General features: G+C 37.2%; 1 protein-coding gene across 4 annotated transcripts in view; it reads left to right on the plus strand.

Annotated features, from left to right (window-relative positions):
- Nucleotides 1–19696, plus strand: part of SLIT2 (slit guidance ligand 2) — a 255996-nt gene that overhangs the window by 197129 nt on the left and 39171 nt on the right. For all 4 annotated transcript variants that reach the window (XM_041473469.1, XM_041473555.1, XM_041473725.1 and 1 more), the window contains 9 exons: nt 4100–4243; nt 5816–5959; nt 7133–7299; nt 8072–8204; nt 12248–12316; nt 14252–14323; nt 14547–14618; nt 16721–16792; nt 19270–19433. In XM_041473469.1, the coding sequence (XP_041329403.1) occupies nt 4100–4243; nt 5816–5959; nt 7133–7299; nt 8072–8204; nt 12248–12316; nt 14252–14323; nt 14547–14618; nt 16721–16792; nt 19270–19433 (1037 nt within the window). The remainder of the gene's footprint in view (nt 1–4099; nt 4244–5815; nt 5960–7132; nt 7300–8071; nt 8205–12247; nt 12317–14251; nt 14324–14546; nt 14619–16720; nt 16793–19269; nt 19434–19696) is intronic.

The raw sequence follows: 19696 nt of genomic DNA on the forward strand, positions 1-19696 counted from the left end.
CTATAACCAGACAATTTTGCCTCTTTCAGCACATTAAGGACATGCCATTGATTCTGTGCTTCATTAAATGGTCATTAGGTGAGGGGAATATCAAAATTTAAATGACTGAGAAAAAGTGGTTTGATAGGTCATCCATGTAAGTCCATGTGAACAGTTAATGTTCTAAGAGTAGTTTATAATCTTACCAATTACAATTGTTGCTAAAAATAAGACTATGAGAAGCTTTTCTTTAGCTTATGTAAAAGACACATTTGAAGCTTATGTAAAAGACACATTGAAGACTTTGTGAATCTCTGCTCATAATTTCAGGATTAAACCAAACATAAATAGTAGTGAAGAAAAATACAAGTAAAAGCAGATCAGTAGTCACCTAGTGACTACCATTTGTAACAGATCAGTATTAGTGACCAAAATCTTAAGGGAGCAATAGTATTGCTTCAACAATTTTAGCCTTAACCAGATCCTTGTTGGTGTGATCACAATTAGTTAAATATTTATTACTGATTTTTTAAATTAAAATATTTAAAAAACCCCAACAATGTAAAATGAACTTGCCTTTGACCTCTCTACTTGAGTACACCTTGCCACTTTGAATTGGGCTGCAATACTTAGAAAAAAGAATGTAGCAATGTCTGGCACAACAGTGTTCTGGTGCTATACAGGAGATACCCTGTTTTCTTCAATCTTCAAGAATCTCAGATTAGAACTTTTTACAGCTACAGTGTACTTTGGAAATACCAATATCAGTATGAAGCATCAGAAGGGCTGTAGATGTCATTTATCAGGACTTCTGTAAAGCCTTTGACATGCCCCCCCCCCCCAGCATCCTTCCCTCTAAACTGGGGAGAGATGGATTTCATGGGTGGACTTAGATGGATAAGAAATAGTTTGAGCAGCAGCATCCAGAAGGTAATGGTCAGTGGCTCAGAGTCCCAAAGACATCAATGACAAATGGTGTCCCTTAAAGATCTGTATTTAATTCCTCATCAATATATACTAAAAGTTGTCCCAGCCTACAGCAGAGGGATTTGAACTAGATAATATTTAAGGTCTTTTCCAACTCAAGACATTCTTTGATTGCAGGATTCTACAAAATAAATAAACTGCTTGATGTGTCATACATGCACATGCATACACACACATTTATACAGATATCATATCTTCATATTTAACAATATTTCTTTTAAGTTGAGATGTTCAAGACAAAAGGGGAAAAAAAGGATGAATATTAATCAGTCTTGGTGTAGCTGTCTGTTGGAACTCCCAAAGGCTTTAAAATCTGGTTAATTGAAAAGGGAAAAAATGAAAAAAAAATCAATGGAGAGTTAGCTACTTTAATAATACTGCTCCATAACTTCCTAATTCAGTTATCAGTTGTTACAACATTCTTCAACTGAGAGAATAAAACAGTGGCTGCTTAAGCATCACTGGAAGGAATTGACGTACTGACGTTGCAGAGACACCAATATGAGTGAATTCCATATTTGTGTGAAGCTCATATTTCTTCTGAAGGTTCAAAATAGGTGCAAAGATCTTTCTGCACAAAGGACATTGAAAAATTGAGGCCTAAATGTTTCATTGATTTGATGCTTCATCAGTAATAAACCATGTGTATGCACTGTAACATTGATTAGCTATGCAACATTAATATATCTGTGTGAAGTGGGTGAAGTAGTATCCGTGTTACAGCAAGAACAAAAATGGTTTCAGGAAAATGAGGGCTTGACATGGACAAGCCATCTGAGATTTAAAATAATGAGTTTCTTGCTTCCAGTCTTCCACATCACCTTGCAGACCGAACAGTTCCACTGTGAAACTAAATGAAAGCGGTAATTGTCGATGTTGTCTACTTTGACTTTAGTTAAGCCTTTGGCACCATTTCCCACAGCATTCTCCTGGTTTGACTGGCTGTTCGTGGCTTGGACAGACATATACTTCATTGGGTAAAAGAATGGCTGGATGGCTGGGCCCAGAGGATGGTGAATGAAGTTAAATCCAGTTGGCAGGCAGTCATAAATTACGTTCCCTAGGGCTCAGTGTCAGTTGTGTTTGATACGTGTGTCGATTATCTGGATGAGATGTTTAAATTCACTCTCCACAAGTTTGCAAATGACACCATCTTGGGTGGGAGTGTTGATCTGCTTAGGGTAGGTAGGGTCTACAGAGGGATCTGGACTGTCTGGATAGGTGGGCCAAGGCCAACGGTATGAGATTCAACAAGTCCAGCTGCCGGGTCCTACACTGTCATAACATCCCCAGGCAGTGCTCAGACTTGGGGAAGAGTGGCTGGAAAGCTGCCCAGCAGAAAAGGACCTGGGGATGCTGGTCAACAGCCAGGTGAACATGAACCAGCATGTGCGCAGGTGGCCAAGAAGACAAATGGTACCTGACCTGTATCAGCAATAGCATGGCCAGCTGGACCAGGGCAGTGATTGTCCCTCAGTGCTTGTCATTGGTGAGGGTACATCTTGAGTAGTTTGTTCAGTTTTTGATTCCTCTCTATCAAAAAGACATTGAGGTGCTGGAAAGAGTCCAGAGAAGGGTAACAAAGCTGCTGGAGGGTATGGAGCCCAAGTGTGATGAGGAGCTGCTAAGGAAATGGGTTGTTTAGCCTGGAGAAATGGAAGTTCAGTGGGGACCATGTCATTCTTTACACCTATCTGAAAGGAGGCTGCAGTGAGGTGGGGGCTGTCCTTTTTTCCCAGGTGACAAGTGACAAGATGAGAGGAAATTATATCAAATCACATCAGAGGAGGTTTAGTTTGGTTTCTCCATGGCTGTCAAGCAGTGGAACACGTCACTCAGGGAAGTGGTAGTGTTGCCATCCCTGGAGAAATTTAAAAGACTTAAGGATACATTTTTGTAATGGACTTTGCAGTACTGGATTAGATGCTTGGACTTGATGATATTAAAGGTCCTATCCCACCTAACTGATGACATGATTGTATACTTCATCACAGGCAAGGTGTAGGTTACATTTCAGCTAGCCTAGAGAGAGTAGTCAGCACTGAAGATTAAGCTACAACTTCCTGGGGTTTTTTCCTAACAAATATAATCTTTCTTGTTTTGAATGATTTAAACACTGTTCTAGAAATTGCAGCAAATAATGTTTGATTTTATTCCCAACGCCATTAATTCCATCAAATAGTCTTTAGCTTTACTTCCATTCACTTCGTCTCAAAGAGTTTTAAAGACCTATTTAAAAATCAGTAGTGTATTATAACACTATTTAACGTGTAGCTATGTACTTCTGTAATGTGTAAATAATTATATGAAACAAACAAAAGGGCACTAATATGAAAAATATTTAAGAAAATGTGTGCTGTTGCGTATGTTTGCTTTTGTGTATATATAGTACAGACACTACACATTTGGGATGTAATTTCCATATTTCAACTAAAATTGTAAACACTAAGTATTTTGGCAATATTTTAGGTCATTTTCCTTACGTTTTGATCCACTTTGCAGGCAAATTGCAGATACATGCAATTATCTTGCTTATAAACCGTCCTCTCTAACTAATGTCATAAATTATTAAATTTCATGTGCTGTTTATATTCGCACATTTCCTTTACATATGTTGCTGTTTATACTGTTTTCTTATATTTGTCTATCAAGATACAATAAATCAGAGGTTAGTTGTGCTGTACTCATACAGTATAATTTTCTTATTAATTCATCTAAAAATGCTAAAAAGTCTGGAGGCTTGAAAAAATACAATTATTGATAAGATTCAAAATTAGGAAAATATGTTCTTATGTGGCAGCAGCATAGTTTGGGTAATTGCCATTATTTAAAAACCATCTTCCATAGATTACTTTAAAAATCTTTGCTTCCTTAATTAGAAGGGCATTGAAATTTTTTTTTACTGGTTTGAAGTTGAATTATGTATTTATATTGTGGTCTTTTACACAACAACTTGGCTATTGCATCAAGATTGCATTTGATGATTTTGGAGATCTTTTCCAAGCTTAGTGGAAAACTAAGATTCTAAGTCTTTTTTGGAATTTATTCAGACTGCAGCATTTAACAGTTAATTTAGGACACTTATAAAAGAAAATCCCCTCAGTTCTTGTCTGTTTGTGTTAATGTGTAATAGAAACCTGAGCAATAACAAGATTACAGATATAGAAGAAGGAGCATTTGATGGAGCCTCTGGTGTGAATGAACTATTGCTCACAAGTAATCGTTTGGAAAGTGTTCAACACAAAATGTTCAAAGGACTAGAAAGTCTCAAAACACTGTAAGTATATTTATTTGTGTGTTTTTATTCTTCTTTTCTCACAGGTATTTTTGAGAATAATATTGTATCTGTCCTAAAAAAAATATTTTGGAGAATTAGCTACGGATTATTCAAGCATATTTTGGTTTTTATTCCTATTTTATTAGAAGTTACACATTATACTAATTTATTAGTTATTAACTATGGGTATACTGGGTCCTCTAAAGCAATGAAGCAGTTAAGAATGGGTAAACAACCAACTTCAGAAATGGAAATGGGAATGATCATCAAAGTAACAGGATTTTGCATGGGAATTACACATTTTACGTAAGGGAATCTGATTCATTTCAGCTCAACCATTACTGGAAATTTTGCTGGAGGAAGAAATTGTTCTGGTGTGTATTGAAATGTGGGAAATGATTCTCTCCTAAGTAATTTTTTTGTCATTTCAACAGTGAAGGCAAGATTAAAAGCACTATAGCTTGAACTCATTTCATTCTTTCCAGGAAGCAGTTTATTTCTTTCCACTCAAAAAAGATGTTTATACAATATACAGCATCTTGGCCTGCTTCAGAGAGCCTGTCCTTCTGATCTGCAGACCAGAGCCAAGATTAAATAGTCTTTGGGATTTCAGCTGTCCATAGACATTAGGTATTTTAAATAAATCACATCTACAATTTCTAACCTTGCAGTTAAAGCTGCTAAATTTGTTTAAAGCAGCTAGTCCTGGACAAGAGCAAGAGGGGAAATTACCATCTTTTGGTGGACAGAGAGGAGAACAACAGACTTCAAAGCTCTTAAGTTTTATAGAAATTTGAGAGATTTTAGAATAGCTTAGGATTCTGAAATTTGTACTGTCTTAGAGTCATGCTGAGGAAGAATGCTGATTTCATTTGAATGAAATGCTTTTCAACGCAGTAGAAGTGGTTTCTAGAATTTGTCCTAAGAAAAATGAAGTGAAAGGGACCTCGAGAGGAGGTAAGCTGGTACAAGCCTCTACTCTATATAAATAGCAGTTCTGAAGTCATCATCCTTTGAAACCTGAAGAGAATGCTGCTGTATTTTTTTGATTTGGGGAATTTCAATCAGTTTAATTTCTTGTCAATTAAAAATTCATAATTACTGCTGCTGATATTGAAAGAAAAACAAAAAAACCTGAACACTTAGGGGAAAAGTGGAGCAGTTTACCCAAAGAGGTTGTGTGGTCTCATCTGGAGGTACTCAGAAGCCATCTGGACACAATCCTGAGTAACTCTCTAGGGAAAAGTTCTAGGGAACCCTGCTGGAGCAGGGTTGCACCAGACGATCTCCAAGTGGTTCTTTCCAACCTTACCCATTCTGTGATTCTGTGAAACACCCCTTGCCTTTATGAAACCTACCTACCCACCCACCTTTTTCTTCCAGCCCGCTCCACACACACTGCACTCAGTCTCTTCTGTGAGGTGACAGGCAGCACAGGGGTCACTGCACTGGTGGTCCCTTTGCTGGCAGCAGCCCCTTTGTGGTCATACCTCATGGCCCTCACTCCAGCAGCCACTTCAGCCCTGGTCCCTGCCCAGGCTAAGCTGAAAAATGCTGATCCTTCTTTCTCAGGATGCTGAGGAGCAACAGGGTAAGCTGTGTGGGAAATGACAGCTTCACAGGGCTGAGCTCTGTCCGCCTGCTCTCGCTGTATGACAACCAGATCACCACCGTGGCACCCGGCTCCTTCGACACGCTGCACTCGCTCTCTACGCTGTAAGTCACGCTCGTCTTTTACCGTAACCACATCTACATCTCTGACCTTTGGGGGCATTTCCCTTAAAACTTTGATGTGTGATTTCACAGCATTTAGTAAAGTTCAGGGATAAAAGCATTTCATAGAGGCAGTTTTGAGAAATTCTGTTTTCTGGACCATCTTGGGAACATGAAGAGTATGTTTTCATGGTGCTCTTTGATCCAGCATTAGACTGGTTTCCAGAAGTGTCTAAGAATGCAGGAAAAATATCCTGCTCGCACCCCTCATGGAAGTCCACTTATCTAAACCAGGGTAGAAATCCACATTTTGGGTAGGCAGAACACAGTCACAGCTGGCTAGATTACCATGTTGTCTGTCCTTCTGCCCTGTGCCACCCAATTACAAGCTTAAATTTCCTTGGCCTGCTGAGAATCTTAATTCATGTGTGTTTTATAAGGAAGCTTCAGTCTCATTTTCTATAAAAAGAAGCATCCTTTTTTAATTTAATTTAATTTAAATTTTTAATTTTAATTTAAATGTGGTGTGATTTAAGGAAATTTAAAAGAATATGTAAAGGTGCCACTCAGTTTCATGAAGAAGTGCTGGTTGTAGGTAGCATCATTCAGGAAAATACTTAATCCCCCTTTTACAAGAAAAGTGACGCTTAGCACCCAGTTACTAATTTTGCGTATTAAGGATGACATGTTTATAAATAATGGAATTGTCAATATGTTTGTGCTGAAATAAGGAGATGCCAAAAGTAGTGAGGCTTTTAGAAGTAAATTCATTTTTGTAACTGGCATGTAATCAGCTTAGCTGTCACTTCAGAAAGGAAATTTATTCTCTAGAGCAAATAAAAGATGGAAATCTTGAGATGATAAATTAATGGAATGCCTGTTGTCAGGTTAAACCTAATAATGTAAAGTAATCAGCCTTCATCTCTATATGGAATTACTGCATTATTGGTATAGAGTGGCTTGACATTAAGTCAGGTCTTGGACAGTTTTAAATTATTTCTAAACAAGTTGTATCAAGATTCACCACACAGAGCCTAAATTATACCTTCCACCTATGGTTTACACACAGTATTCTTTGAAGAACAGTGTTTAAGGTAAGTTTTTTTTAAAATAGAAGTAGAATCCTTAGGAAGAAAGGATGGTGTCATCTCAGATAAACTTTCCTGTGGTTCTCAGAAACCTCTTGGCCAATCCCTTCAACTGCAACTGCCACCTCGCATGGCTTGGAGACTGGCTAAGGAGGAAACGCATTGTGACGGGGAACCCTCGCTGCCAAAAACCCTACTTCCTCAAAGAGATTCCAATCCAGGATGTGGCAATTCAGGATTTTACATGTGATGATGGTAAGGAAATTAAATTTTGAACCTTTTATAATTTCAGCTCTCAGACAGAGAGCTGCATGAATCCCATAGATCCCAAAGTATTGCACTTTAAAGGCCTTCATGCTCAGTTTCTGTGTCATTTTAAAAATTTTCCACCCAATTTTGGATAATCAGCAAGCATGGTCTGTTGTATATATGGCTTCAAAAGTTTTCCTTGCCTGTCTTCAGTACTGTAATTAATAATTTAGAAATAGTATAAAAAAATTGATCAAATGTTGTTGTACAGATGAGAATATTTTCAAACACCAATGCTTGAATCAAGCACACTTTCAGGTTACTTGATCAAATAACATGACATGTTATATCTTGTGGCTTCATTAACTCTTAATTAAAAGAAATGCTGCTATCTTGCATCTCTCACACATGCTGCCATTTACTGCATTACTGGTTTGTCAATTTTCAAGGCTGTATCTTTTTTCTTAGAGAGACAGTTTTTAATACTTTTTTAAGTTTATTGTCTTTCATTTCAGGATTTATTCTTTCTTTAATGATTTTTTCCATATAATAGCATTCTTACCTAGTAAAACAGCATTGTACTAAGTAAAGCATCACCTGAAATGTAAATTCTTGGAATGATGATTTACATAGATGATGTAATTTTTTTTGCTTACCTTGAGATATTATAATGCTGAAATATCAGGTTGGCTTGAAGAAAATCCTGGTGGGCTATTATTGCTAATACTGAAGAGACATTTATTACCAATGTTAGCATCTGTTTGTTTTTATTAACCAGGAAATGATGACAATAGCTGTTCTCCCCTGGCCCGCTGCCCTGCAGAATGTACTTGTCTGGACACGGTAGTTCGCTGCAGCAACAAAGGTCTAAAAGCTTTGCCTAAGGGCATCCCAAAAGATGTGACTGAACTGTAAGTGGCCTGCTTTTTTTCACTTTTATGAAAATTAATGTCAGATTTTTTATTGTCAGTGTCAAGAATGAGGGGAAAAAAATGAAGAATTGAATTTAGTAGATGAGTTGAAATTTGTTAATCCACTGTTTAGAAAGACTTTTACATTATCTTGAGAAAACAGAGGTTAAGGTTGAATTAGCAATGCTTTGTAAGTCCCAAACCACTCTTAAGAACTACCTGTTACTGAAAAGCTTTAAAAATATATGTGTATAAAATTGTAATCACTCTCAGATTTTATATCCCCAGCACTGAACCATTGTATAACTGTGTGGATATCATGTTACAGTGGGTTAAATTAAGGGCAACAGTGAGTCTGATTAATCTCTGGTCAATGGTTAGAAAGGAATGAAGTTCAATTACATGAAAAAGCAAAAAGAAAATAATAATATGAATGTGTTTTCATAATGAACATGGTTTTTATACCTCTAAATCAATGCTTTTTACCTCTAAATCAAGCACCTTAATCCTTTAAATCAATGGCCTTCATCTGTGTTGAGGATTTAAAAAACCTGGACAATGTCTTTATGGTACTAAGGGAGTGAACTAGGAAAGCTGCTCTCCTGGATTTGTTGCCTGTCTAATAAGAGATTCTTGTGAGTAAAGTGGCATCTGGTGCCTGTCTTGGCCACAGTGGTCATAAAATCTCTGTCAGCAAGAGGAAAATTGCCAGTAAAACTTTGAATATGAGGAGAGCAGACTTAAGGCTTCTCAGGGAGCTAGTAAGATGTCCGTGGGAAGTGCTTTGGAAGGTACTGAGGTGCATCAGTGCTGGTCACTTTTTAAGTACCACCTGTTAGGAGCTAAAGAGCAAGCAATTAGAAAATGTCAGAAGCCAAGCAGGTGAGGCAGAAGGCCAGCTCAGCTAAGCAAGGATCTTCTGGAGCCAAGGCAAAAGTAAAAAGTGTACATCCAGTGGGTGACATGGGAGGAATACAGAGGTGCTGGTCATCACTGTAGGAAGAAAATTGGCCCAATCAGAGCTGAAGCTGGCCAGTGTGGTGTTTGATGCCCCATGTGTGAAGACGCGAGCTCTGACTCCATGTTTTCAGAAGGCTGATTTATTATATTAGGATATATGTTATATTAAAATACTACATTAAAACTATACTAAAAGAATAGAGAGAAAAAGATTGATCAGAAGGCTTGAAAGAACAAGAATAGAATCTATACCAAATTTTGTGACTGCTCACAGCCTTGGCACAGGTGGCTGTGATTGGTTATCAATTGAAAACAATCCACATGGACCAATCACAGATGCCCCTGTTGCATTCCACAGCAGCAGACAGTTATTGTTTACATTTCTCTCCTGAGGCTCCTCAGCTTCCCAGGAGGGAAAAATCCTAGCAAGGGATTTTTCATAAAATATTATAACTACAGACTAGTACTGCTGGGGACAATAGAAAGAGCTTTTTAAAATATCTCCAATAGCAAAAGGCAACCAAGAAATAACACAGGTCCATTTTTCAGTTAATATGGTCACCTCACAAGCAGGGACATAGACAAAGCAGAGATGTTTAATGCTTTCTTCACTTAGGTCTTCAGTACCAGTGATCAGCTCTGAGGGTCCCAATGCCCTGAGATGGAGGACTGTGACTGTGAGAATGATTAACACCCAGCCAACCCCAAACTTGCACAGGATTTGCTGCTTCTTCTGGCTTTCTCTAAGTCTATGGGGCCTGATGAAATTTATCCAAAAATACTCAAAGAGATGGCTGATGCCATTCCAAGGCCTCTCTCAATGATTTCTGTCTGTTCTTGGTAATCTAGAGAGGTCTCAGTCAACTGGAAGATAGAAAATGTCCCAGGTTTTAAGAAGGGCGAGAGGGTTCACCCTGGTTACTAAAAACCAGTCACTTTCACTTCAGTGTGAAGTAAAATTATGGTGAAGAAAGGTTCTTATTCAGAGGGTGGTCAGACACTGGAGCAGGCTCCCCAGGGAAGTGGTCACAGCACCAAGCCTACCAGAATCCAAGAAGTGTTTGGACAGTGCTCTCAGGCACATGGTTTTACTCTAGGGGCTGTCCTGAGCAGGACCAGAAGTTGGACTCTGTCCTGAGGTGCATTAGGGAAGAGTGTAACCAGCAGGTCAAAGGAAGTGATCCTCCTTCACTGTTCAACACTTGTGAGGCCACTTCCAGAGTATTTTGTTCAATTCTGGTCTCCACAGTTCAATAAAGACAAGGAGTTACTGGAGAGGGTCCAGTGGAGGCAAAAAAGGTGATCAGGGGCTGAAACTCTCTCCTCAGGTCAACAATGCAATGTAAAACAAAGCAGCTAAAGAGAGATACTTTCGGAATTGCAAATGGACCCCAGTGACTGAAAATTCATTTGTTTCCAATTTTATATGCTTTAGTGTCTAAGCATGCAATTCAGCGTATTTTTCAAAAGAATAATGGAGGTGGTTCCTGTTAACAGTTGCACACTGATTGATTCTTCTTGCTTATTATCATGCATGGCTCTTCTAAGACATACTCTTCATGTGTTTTATAAAATATCTCAATTGTTGCTTCATTTGAACAAGAAGGAATTTTTATCAGGCAAGTGAATACTTGTAGTACTTCAGTTCTAATGAAGCTTAGTAATATAACCTAATATATCTGTTGATAAAAGAATGTCCTCAGAATACTTCTTCAGAAATTTTAAAAGTTGAGGGTTTTTTAAATAATTAATTACATAAGCCCATGCTCTATTCACCACCATTACCATAGTGTAAGTATAAAGTTTGTCAAGACAGATTTTGGCAAGCAGCCCTAGAAAGTCATAGTCCAAAGGAAATAAAAGGAAGAAAGAAAGACTGCCTTTTGATTAGATGAAGATAGGTTTTTGTGACATTTAACTGTGTTTCAGCTCCTGCATTTAGTCAAGACTGAAGTTTCCAAAGATGCTACAGCATACGTAAAGATATTAAGCTCAAAATAAAACTAAAAATGTCTCTGTCAAAGACTGCTCTTAGCTCAGGCATGTTGCAAGTAATTGGATGGCAAAAATATCTTCTTTGTATAGGGATAATGAGGGTGTAGTTTCCACTTGGGTTCCAGGAAACATAAGTAATACCACCATCAGCAAAGTCATTTTCCCCAGCTGAGAAGCAAAGACCTTTAATCTTCTTACCGCTATGTGCTTCATTTCAAACCATCAGGTAAATTCAGCACTTCTTACAATCTCTAAACTACTTGCCCTGGTTACATGGAGAACCTCTCCACTTGCACTTTGTTATGTCTGGCTGCACACTGGAAGCTTTTCAGGCAAGGCTTGTTACCTTCCTCTGCCTGTAACGCCGATGCCAGTGCAGTTTGATAGCTCAGAACCCATTAACTCTAAGGATGAGAGGGTCTCTTACTGAGAATTATGAGCATGGAAGAAGAGTGAGCAATATAATACAGGAGCTGTGAACCTACTGAGAAGGGGGAAAAATATCTAACTTTTCTAGTGAAGGGTAATTGATTACTGTCTTCAGTCACTAAGATACTGCAGGCATAGGACTGTAGCATGGTATACTGATGTATCATGAAGTTTACAGGGATAAATTAATAAAGGTGACCTGAACCACAGGCATGACAAATGAATGTGCTGTTAGAATTAAAACCAGACCTTGTTGTTTGTAGTGTAAAGGACTACCTGTGCAATGCCAGAGTCTGTTTCTTTTCATGTTAGCTAAAAATCCACACTTAATGTAATTTGCAGAAGTCAGATGTACCCTTCCTCTGTAGGTATGTGGGAAATGGAGACGATAAAGAGCTCATTTTGCAGTCATTTTGAAATAATAGATACTATAATGCAAGAGATATTTTTATTGTGTTACTTCATATAGTAACATTTGGATCTTAGGCTACAAGTCTTCAGTTTTATCTCTAAAATTTGTAAAGCAAGTTTTCTTATAAAATGGAAGAGTACGCATTCATTTGCTATTAACTTTACTGTTGGATTCTGAGATTAGTGGATGAAGTTGCTCCTATTTTAATGAAATACATAATGCTCTTTGTTTTATTTTTCTGATTTAGTTATTTGGATGGAAATCAGTTTACCCTTGTTCCAAAAGAGCTTTCCAACTACAAGCACTTGACACTCATGTAAGTAGTTTAAAGCAATGTTCTCTACTGGAAGTAAAAGCAAAACAAAATACCTTACTCAATTACACCTGAATTTATTTGTAAGAAAAGCCTGTAAAATGTATCACATCTTTCAGAAAATACCCAACCATTTTTTATTAGTGAAGATATTTTATTCTACTCATCACATCCTACATATAATATACTCAGTCACCTTTTATGAGCATGGGTATTTTATTCCGATGATTACATCACAAAATAACAAAGCAAAAATAATAGTTAACCTCAAAAGAGACTTTTAAGGTCTTTTAAAGTCAGGGTAATTGTTTCTCCCACAGTATATGGTTTTCATGACCCAAGGAGAGCTGGTCTAAAATGCCTTGCTGCCTATTGCTGACTCACTATGTGATTTTAGGCAAAACACTAGTTGCTTTAAAATTTATTACCTCTACCTCATGGATGGCTTGAATATGATTTCTGTACCTTTTAAGTGTACAGTGAGGAAAAACAAGAAGACTTCAGATGTAAATGCCTGTAATCCCAGCTGTAATTCCATGGCCTTTGTTAGGACTATAAAAATTTATACCAGCTGAGGCTGAACTGTGTTACATTCTGAAAGAAGTTTGTGGTTTCATTATAATCAGAATAAAAAGTGGAGGGGAGTAACAGAATCCCTTAAATTTCATTTTTCACAATTCATTTAGCACAATTCAAAAACAAGAACTTGATTTCCTTAATTTACCTCATGTTAGACAAAAGAAGTCACAGTCACAAATTTTTTAAAACCATACTTTCAAGATTTTTGGATTTTTCAAATAATATCAGGAAAAAAACCCTTTGCAATATTTTCAAGTCTATCCTGTGTAGAACTTGTAGGAAATCTTTGTGAATAGTTTAGGGAAGTTATGAATTGATGAATGGTAAATAGAATGCAAATGAGTATCAACAGTCTCCATTTATGAGATCTGCAGGGCACATTATTTTAAAGTCTTCTGTACATTTACTCATACTACTGTTATGTAGTTGAGAATGTTACTCAGCTGTGTTTGGAAAAAGAAACCACTGTACATAATCCTGTGGTTAAAAAAAGAATTACATGCAAGTCTCTTGAGTTCCAAATTAACAAAGAAAGTTGTTTATTTTTTTTTTTCTTTCTGTTTTGAATGTATTTCTCTGTTATAGTTGCCTAATATGTTTATTATGAGTAAGTCATCTTTAATGCTTTCATGAAAATTTCAAGTGGGGAAATATGGATATTGCACAGCTATTCAACAGTGCTCTTAAGTCGATATGTCAAGGTTCCCTCAAAAAAGAAGGGCAGTATTTCACCACAAAATACATGAAACCATACTGAAATAGTCAACATAAAATGAGAAGTAAAGCACAATATGAGAATAAAAAACAGACAGTATTCACATTTAATGCAGCATCTTTGAAGCTACCACTACAGCTTCCATCATAATTGTGTTTAAGATTTTATTCATTAGAATTTTGAACAAAGACATTAAGGCTTTTACTGTAAATCTAAGTTCTTTATAATAATAGCTCTGGGCTTTGATGTCTTCATCATGTAAGTGTTAAGTAGAGTATTAAATGATATTTACTTAGGTGTCATTAGGGACATGACTAGAATGACTTCCACTTTAAAACATTACTTTCATTTTTGTGCTTGAGTTCATGAAGGATTGCATTATTAACTTGGTAGCATGATGAACATTGCTATTGTATTAGAATGCATTACGCTGCTTTTTCATCTGTGTGAAATGGAAATGCTTTTGATTCATCAAGCTAAACACTTGCTGGGCATGTATATGGCATGTGAAAATAAAAACATGTGCTGCTTTAAATAGTTATATCAATGATAATACTACTAATGAAAATGTGTCTGTTTAACTTACAGTGTTTTGGGACTGGGGCAGTCATTTTAAGGTCTGAATTTCTGAATTTATTTTTTAGAGATTTAAGTAACAACAGAATCAGCACTCTTTCTAATCAGAGCTTCAGCAACATGACTCAGCTGCTCACCTTGTAAGTTTAAACATGTAACAGTGACTCTTTGGAAGCATTGCAATGGGGTTTTTTGTCTTGGAAAAAAAGGGTGTTTAGTTGATATTAAAACTTGCTTGGTTTGGAGGCTGTAAAATAACTTGTTTCCTAACTACCTGTGTATGCAAAAGCTGATTTTGGTCATGCTCTGCATAGTTTACTGAATTACTGATTCACTTGCTGACAGCATTTTGTATATTTTCAGAATTCTTAGTTACAACCGCCTAAGATGTATTCCTGCACGGACTTTTGATGGGTTGAAATCACTTAGGTTGTTGTAAGTATTATTTTTTAATCATTGCTATTTTCATTAATTTTTATTTGTGTACAGAAGGTAGCAGAACCATAGGAAGTTAGTAGATTATAAAACCTATCAAATATTTCAGAAGTGATAATTATGTAGCCTTAAAAATCTAAGACATGCACTTTTTAGTTTTCTGATTTTTAATGGCAGCTGTATTTTTTTTTTTTTTTGTGTTGTGTTCTTCCTTGTTATAAGCATTAAGTCTAGCAAAAATGCCTTATGCATAAATTCCTTCAGTATATATCAGGGGGGTTTGCATTTGAATTTTGAATATTTTTATTCCAACAGTAAATTTCTTTATCTTGTTTTATTTAATGTAGGAGTATTTCCAAAGCCATGATGTCATGATTAAGTATTGAAAATCAATAATTTTACTTTTTGATTGCAAGAAAATTTTCCATTTTACTACTAGGAAAAACATGGTTGACAGGGCACAAAAACAGACACAGGAAAATAAAAAACAGTCAGTCTCATTTACAGTTTCAGCTTGTCATTAAGAAGAAAGCCTGCAAAAATTCCTTTTCAAAAGTCCACAGCAGAACATGTAACTTTTGCTTCCATATGGGTCATTTATAACCATTTAAATACTTGGTTGGACTAAATACCTAAAGCATGGCATTATTTAATTATGCTTTCATAACTTCAGTTATTCGATAACAATATAGATAATTTCAAGAACTGTAATTCTGTGTTTGTTAGATATTAATGTAAATGAATTAATTTATAGAAAAGGAGAGATATTTTTCACAGAACCACAGAATGAGCTGAGTTGAAAGGGACCCACAAGGATCATTGGGTCCAACTCCTGGCCTTGCACAGCATCATTGCCAGGGGTCACACCATGTGCCTGAGAGCATTGCCAAAATGCTTCTTGAGCTCCATCAGACTTGGTGCTGTGACCTCTGGGGAGCTTGTTCCAGTGCCCAGCAACTATCTGTTGGTTGGGTGAAGAATCTTTTCCTAATATCCAATCTAAATCTCCCCAAACTCAGCTTCAGTCCCTTGGGTGCTGTCACTGGTCCCCAGAGAGAAGAGATCAGTGCCTGCCCCTTCTCTTCCCCTCATGAGGAAGTTACAGTCTGCAATGAGGTCTCCCCTCAGTCTCCTCCAGGCTGAACAGAACAAGTGACCTCAGCCCCCATTCATAGAGCTCTCTGAAAGCCCTTCACACCACCATTCATCTTCTTTGGACATTCTGTATTAGCTTTCCATCTTTCTTATACTGTGGCACCCAAAATTACAATATTCAAGGTGAGGCTGCCCCAGCTCAGAGCAGAGCAGGACAATCCCATCCCTTGCCCTGCTGGCCATGCTGTGCCTGATGCCCCCAGGACAGGGCTGGCCCTTCTGGCTGCCAGGGTGCTGCTGGCTCATGTACAACTTCCCATTGACCAGGATGCCCAGGTGCCTTTCCTGGCACTGCTTTCCAGCATCTCCTTCCCCAGTCTGAACCTACATCCAGGATTGCCCCATTCCAGGTACAGAATCCAGCACCTGTCCTTGTTGAACATCATGTGGTTGGTGAAACCAGCAGGTTCTCTACAAAAGAAATATCACTATTCCCAGTAGTGATGCTTAATGAAATCTTTCATTTTATACCCCTATAATCAGATTCAGACAAAAATGTTAATACTTTTATTAACAGTCAATGTCTGTATGTTCTATGAATCCACAAAAGATTAAAAGGATTATATGAACTTAATTATTGCAAATTTCAGGGAGATGCCTAAAAAATCAGAAACTCTTTTGCTATCTGATATCTCTAAATCAAATTGTTACTTTGCATAACTGTGCCTACTTTTATCAACTTTTATTTTTCAATTTTAAAATAATTACAGTATTTTTATCTCTTATGAAAACCCAGACTGAAAAAAAATCAAATGACAAGTAGGCTGCCAGTAATAGTTACCAAAGGAAAAAAAAAAAAAAGAAACCATGAACAGTTAGAAACACAGAAGAACTGGAAGAAAAACATATGTGAAAAGCTGAAAACTGTTGAAAGAAGATGAAATTTGCCAAGTTAACCTGATGATTTTTTTATGCATTGATATTACTGTGTTTCTTTTCTCTTTAAGGTCTTTACATGGCAACGATATTTCTGTTGTTCCTGAAGGAGCCTTTAATGATCTTTCAGCATTGTCACACCTGTGAGTATTCAGCTGGTATACTGTATTTTTTTCTTTTTTTGTTATGCTTAACCAATTTCATAGAACCAAACAAAGACATAATGCAAAGAAGCTCACTGGAAGAAGCTCGTGCTTGTGTAGAGAATGGCCACTGGCCAGAGAGCTGGCAGCAGCTCAGCAGAGCAACCCTGCCTCTGCTTGGGCTGCAAGTTGAACTTGTCTGCCCTGTGTCCTTATGGCAATGGAGGCTAAAGACACTCTGGACTAAATTTGAAAGTGAGCAGCCAGGGGATTGAGGATACTGATTGCTCCTTACTGCCTGGCCCTCCTGGGGCCACATCTGGACTATGTGTCCAGTTTCTCCAGTACAAAGCAGATGTTTATGAACTACAGCAAGTCCAGCAGAGGGGCAGGCAGGGTTGGGAGGTGGCTAGATTGGATGAGCTGTAAGGAGAAGCTACAGGAACTGGGCTTATCCAGCCTGAAGAAAGGGATGCCAAGGAGTGACCTAAAACTCCTCAAGCCTCTAAGGATTACAGCAATGATGGAGACTCAGAAGTGCACAGTGAAGAATGAGAGTAAAGCATCAAAACCTGCAACAAGGGAAATGCAATTGAACATAATGAAAAATTCTTCACTGTGAGGATGTTTCAGCCAGGTTGCCCAAAGAAGCAGGAGAATCTCCATCCCTGGAGATTTTCACAGCTCAGTTGGAAACAGCCCTGAGCAACCCTGACTGCCAAGGTAGCCCTGCTTTGTGCAGGAGGTGAGAATGGATGAAAATTATTCTATGATTCTCTGTCAGCATCATGTTGACACTAAACACATCATATCTGATTTCAGAACATAATTTGAGGCAATAGTTTTCCGGTTTTTAATTTTCATTGGGAACCTAAATTAGAGCAAGGTACTTTCTGCAAACCTCATGGTGTTTTTGGATAATTAAGACTTTGAGGAGTATGTAGACTATTGCCTTTAGATATATATGGGGGCTTAAGTTTCTGAACATCAACAGTTGTTAAAAACTTAATTATCTGTTTCTCATTCAGCATTGGCCATTTACATTTAGCTCTCAGAAATTTCATACTGATTAAGCTTTCAATATAAATAATTGATAATCCATTGAAATGCTACTATTTAACCAATTTATCTGCATGAAATATCAGTAACTTGGATAGAGTTGATTGTTGCTGGTGCTCTTTTCTTAATGGGTACCAGTTATCCTTGCTAATGTTTTGATTTTAGCAGAACAATTGTGTTAGTTCAGGCTGACATCCACTTTTGCAAATACAGAATGGACAAATTCTAGGTGTTTCTGCTTGCATGGGAAGTTCCCTTGTTACTAAGTCTCCTTTTTGAACTGCTCTGACTTAAGCCTGACTGGTAAATATGTATATTTTCTTGAGTACAGCTTGAATGCATTAAAAAGTTAATATGAGAGGGCTTTCTGCTCAGTGGGGCAGAAGAGTCTTTTGGCTCTGGTAGTTCCTACTGCCTTTGCTTGCCAAAGACTTTCTTGTATCTCTAGAAGACCCACTGATTCAAAGTTGTGGAAAGTATTGAAACATCTGGAGAAGGAGGATGTTCTAATACAGCCATCTGATGGTGCTTGCACATGTTGAGATTATCTGTTAAAGGTGCATGATTGCTGTATTTGTTGAAAGGAACATGAGCACATCTTCACAGAATAGCACAAGGCTTCAATCCTCCAAATTAACTACATGTCTCATTGTTTTCAGAGTTTTAAGAGTATTTCCAGTTTATAGCAGAGAAAATAAACACTTAAAAATCTGTTACAGAAATTAATTCTGAAGATCTCTAGCTAATTTTTTTTTAATTAAAGAAAATCACAAGGATCATTATTTAAAGAAATGGATTTGTTTTCATAATGAAGCAATTCTTATGTAACTACCATAAAGCTAGGATAATGTGGTCTTATTTACTTATGCAGCAGAAAACTCTTACAGAATTCTGCACATATTTGTGAGTTCAGTGAGACAGCTCCAAAGAGGAAATAATTAAATCCAATTTGGAAGCTTAGAAACAGATGGTTTGTACCAGCCTGAGAGCCATAAACTGAAAAGGAGAAATATTAGGGCAGAATTCTGTGGAATTTTCTTGACTGCTTCAGAAGAAATACTTTATTCTTGTTATCTTGTTAAATTGCCCAAGATCAGTTTCACTCTGCTAATGCAGCTGATCTTCACCATTACAAACCAACAGTGAAACAGAGCTAGTTGGTATTAGCTCACCAAATTTCACACATCACACAGTTCTGTTAAGAATATCTACATTTCTGGACTATGTTTCTACTAAAACCATAACTTCTTGATCTAGAACCCAAATCCAAACACTTTGTGCTGTGACAGGCATTTTTGTCATGGAAGAGCAGGTTTGTGTTTTGAATAGTTTTTGCCAACCCATTTTCTGGCTTCTTTGTTAAAAAGCAGCCATTTAAAACTTGATTCCCTTTTTTATTTGTCTTTTTTTTTCCATAGGGCTATTGGCGCAAATCCTCTTTATTGTGATTGTAATATGCAGTGGCTATCTGATTGGGTAAAATCAGAATACAAAGAACCTGGTATTGCACGTTGTGCTGGTCCTGGAGAAATGGCAGATAAACTTCTTCTCACAACTCCCTCTAAGAAATTTACTTGCCAAGGTACTGTTGTTGGTTTTTTTCCTCTTTGAAGTGTCAATTCTTAATTTTTACAAATAGTTGAGCTGTGAATTACAAGTCTTTTGTACTCAAAATACATTTATTATAACATCTTAACTCAGCCTTTTTACTTTTACTCATACTTAAGGATATAGGCATTGGTTCCATTCAGGAAATGTATTTATTTTAAAGATTTTAATTCCTGTCTCTTTTGAAATAAATAGAGAAAAAGGTCTTTGGACTTGCAGTACAGTATTCCTCATGAT

This window comes from Pyrgilauda ruficollis, unplaced genomic scaffold (genome assembly GCF_017590135.1).
Source record: "Pyrgilauda ruficollis isolate IOZ18807 unplaced genomic scaffold, ASM1759013v1 scaffold1, whole genome shotgun sequence".
NCBI classification, from domain to species: Eukaryota; Metazoa; Chordata; class Aves; order Passeriformes; family Passeridae; genus Pyrgilauda; species Pyrgilauda ruficollis.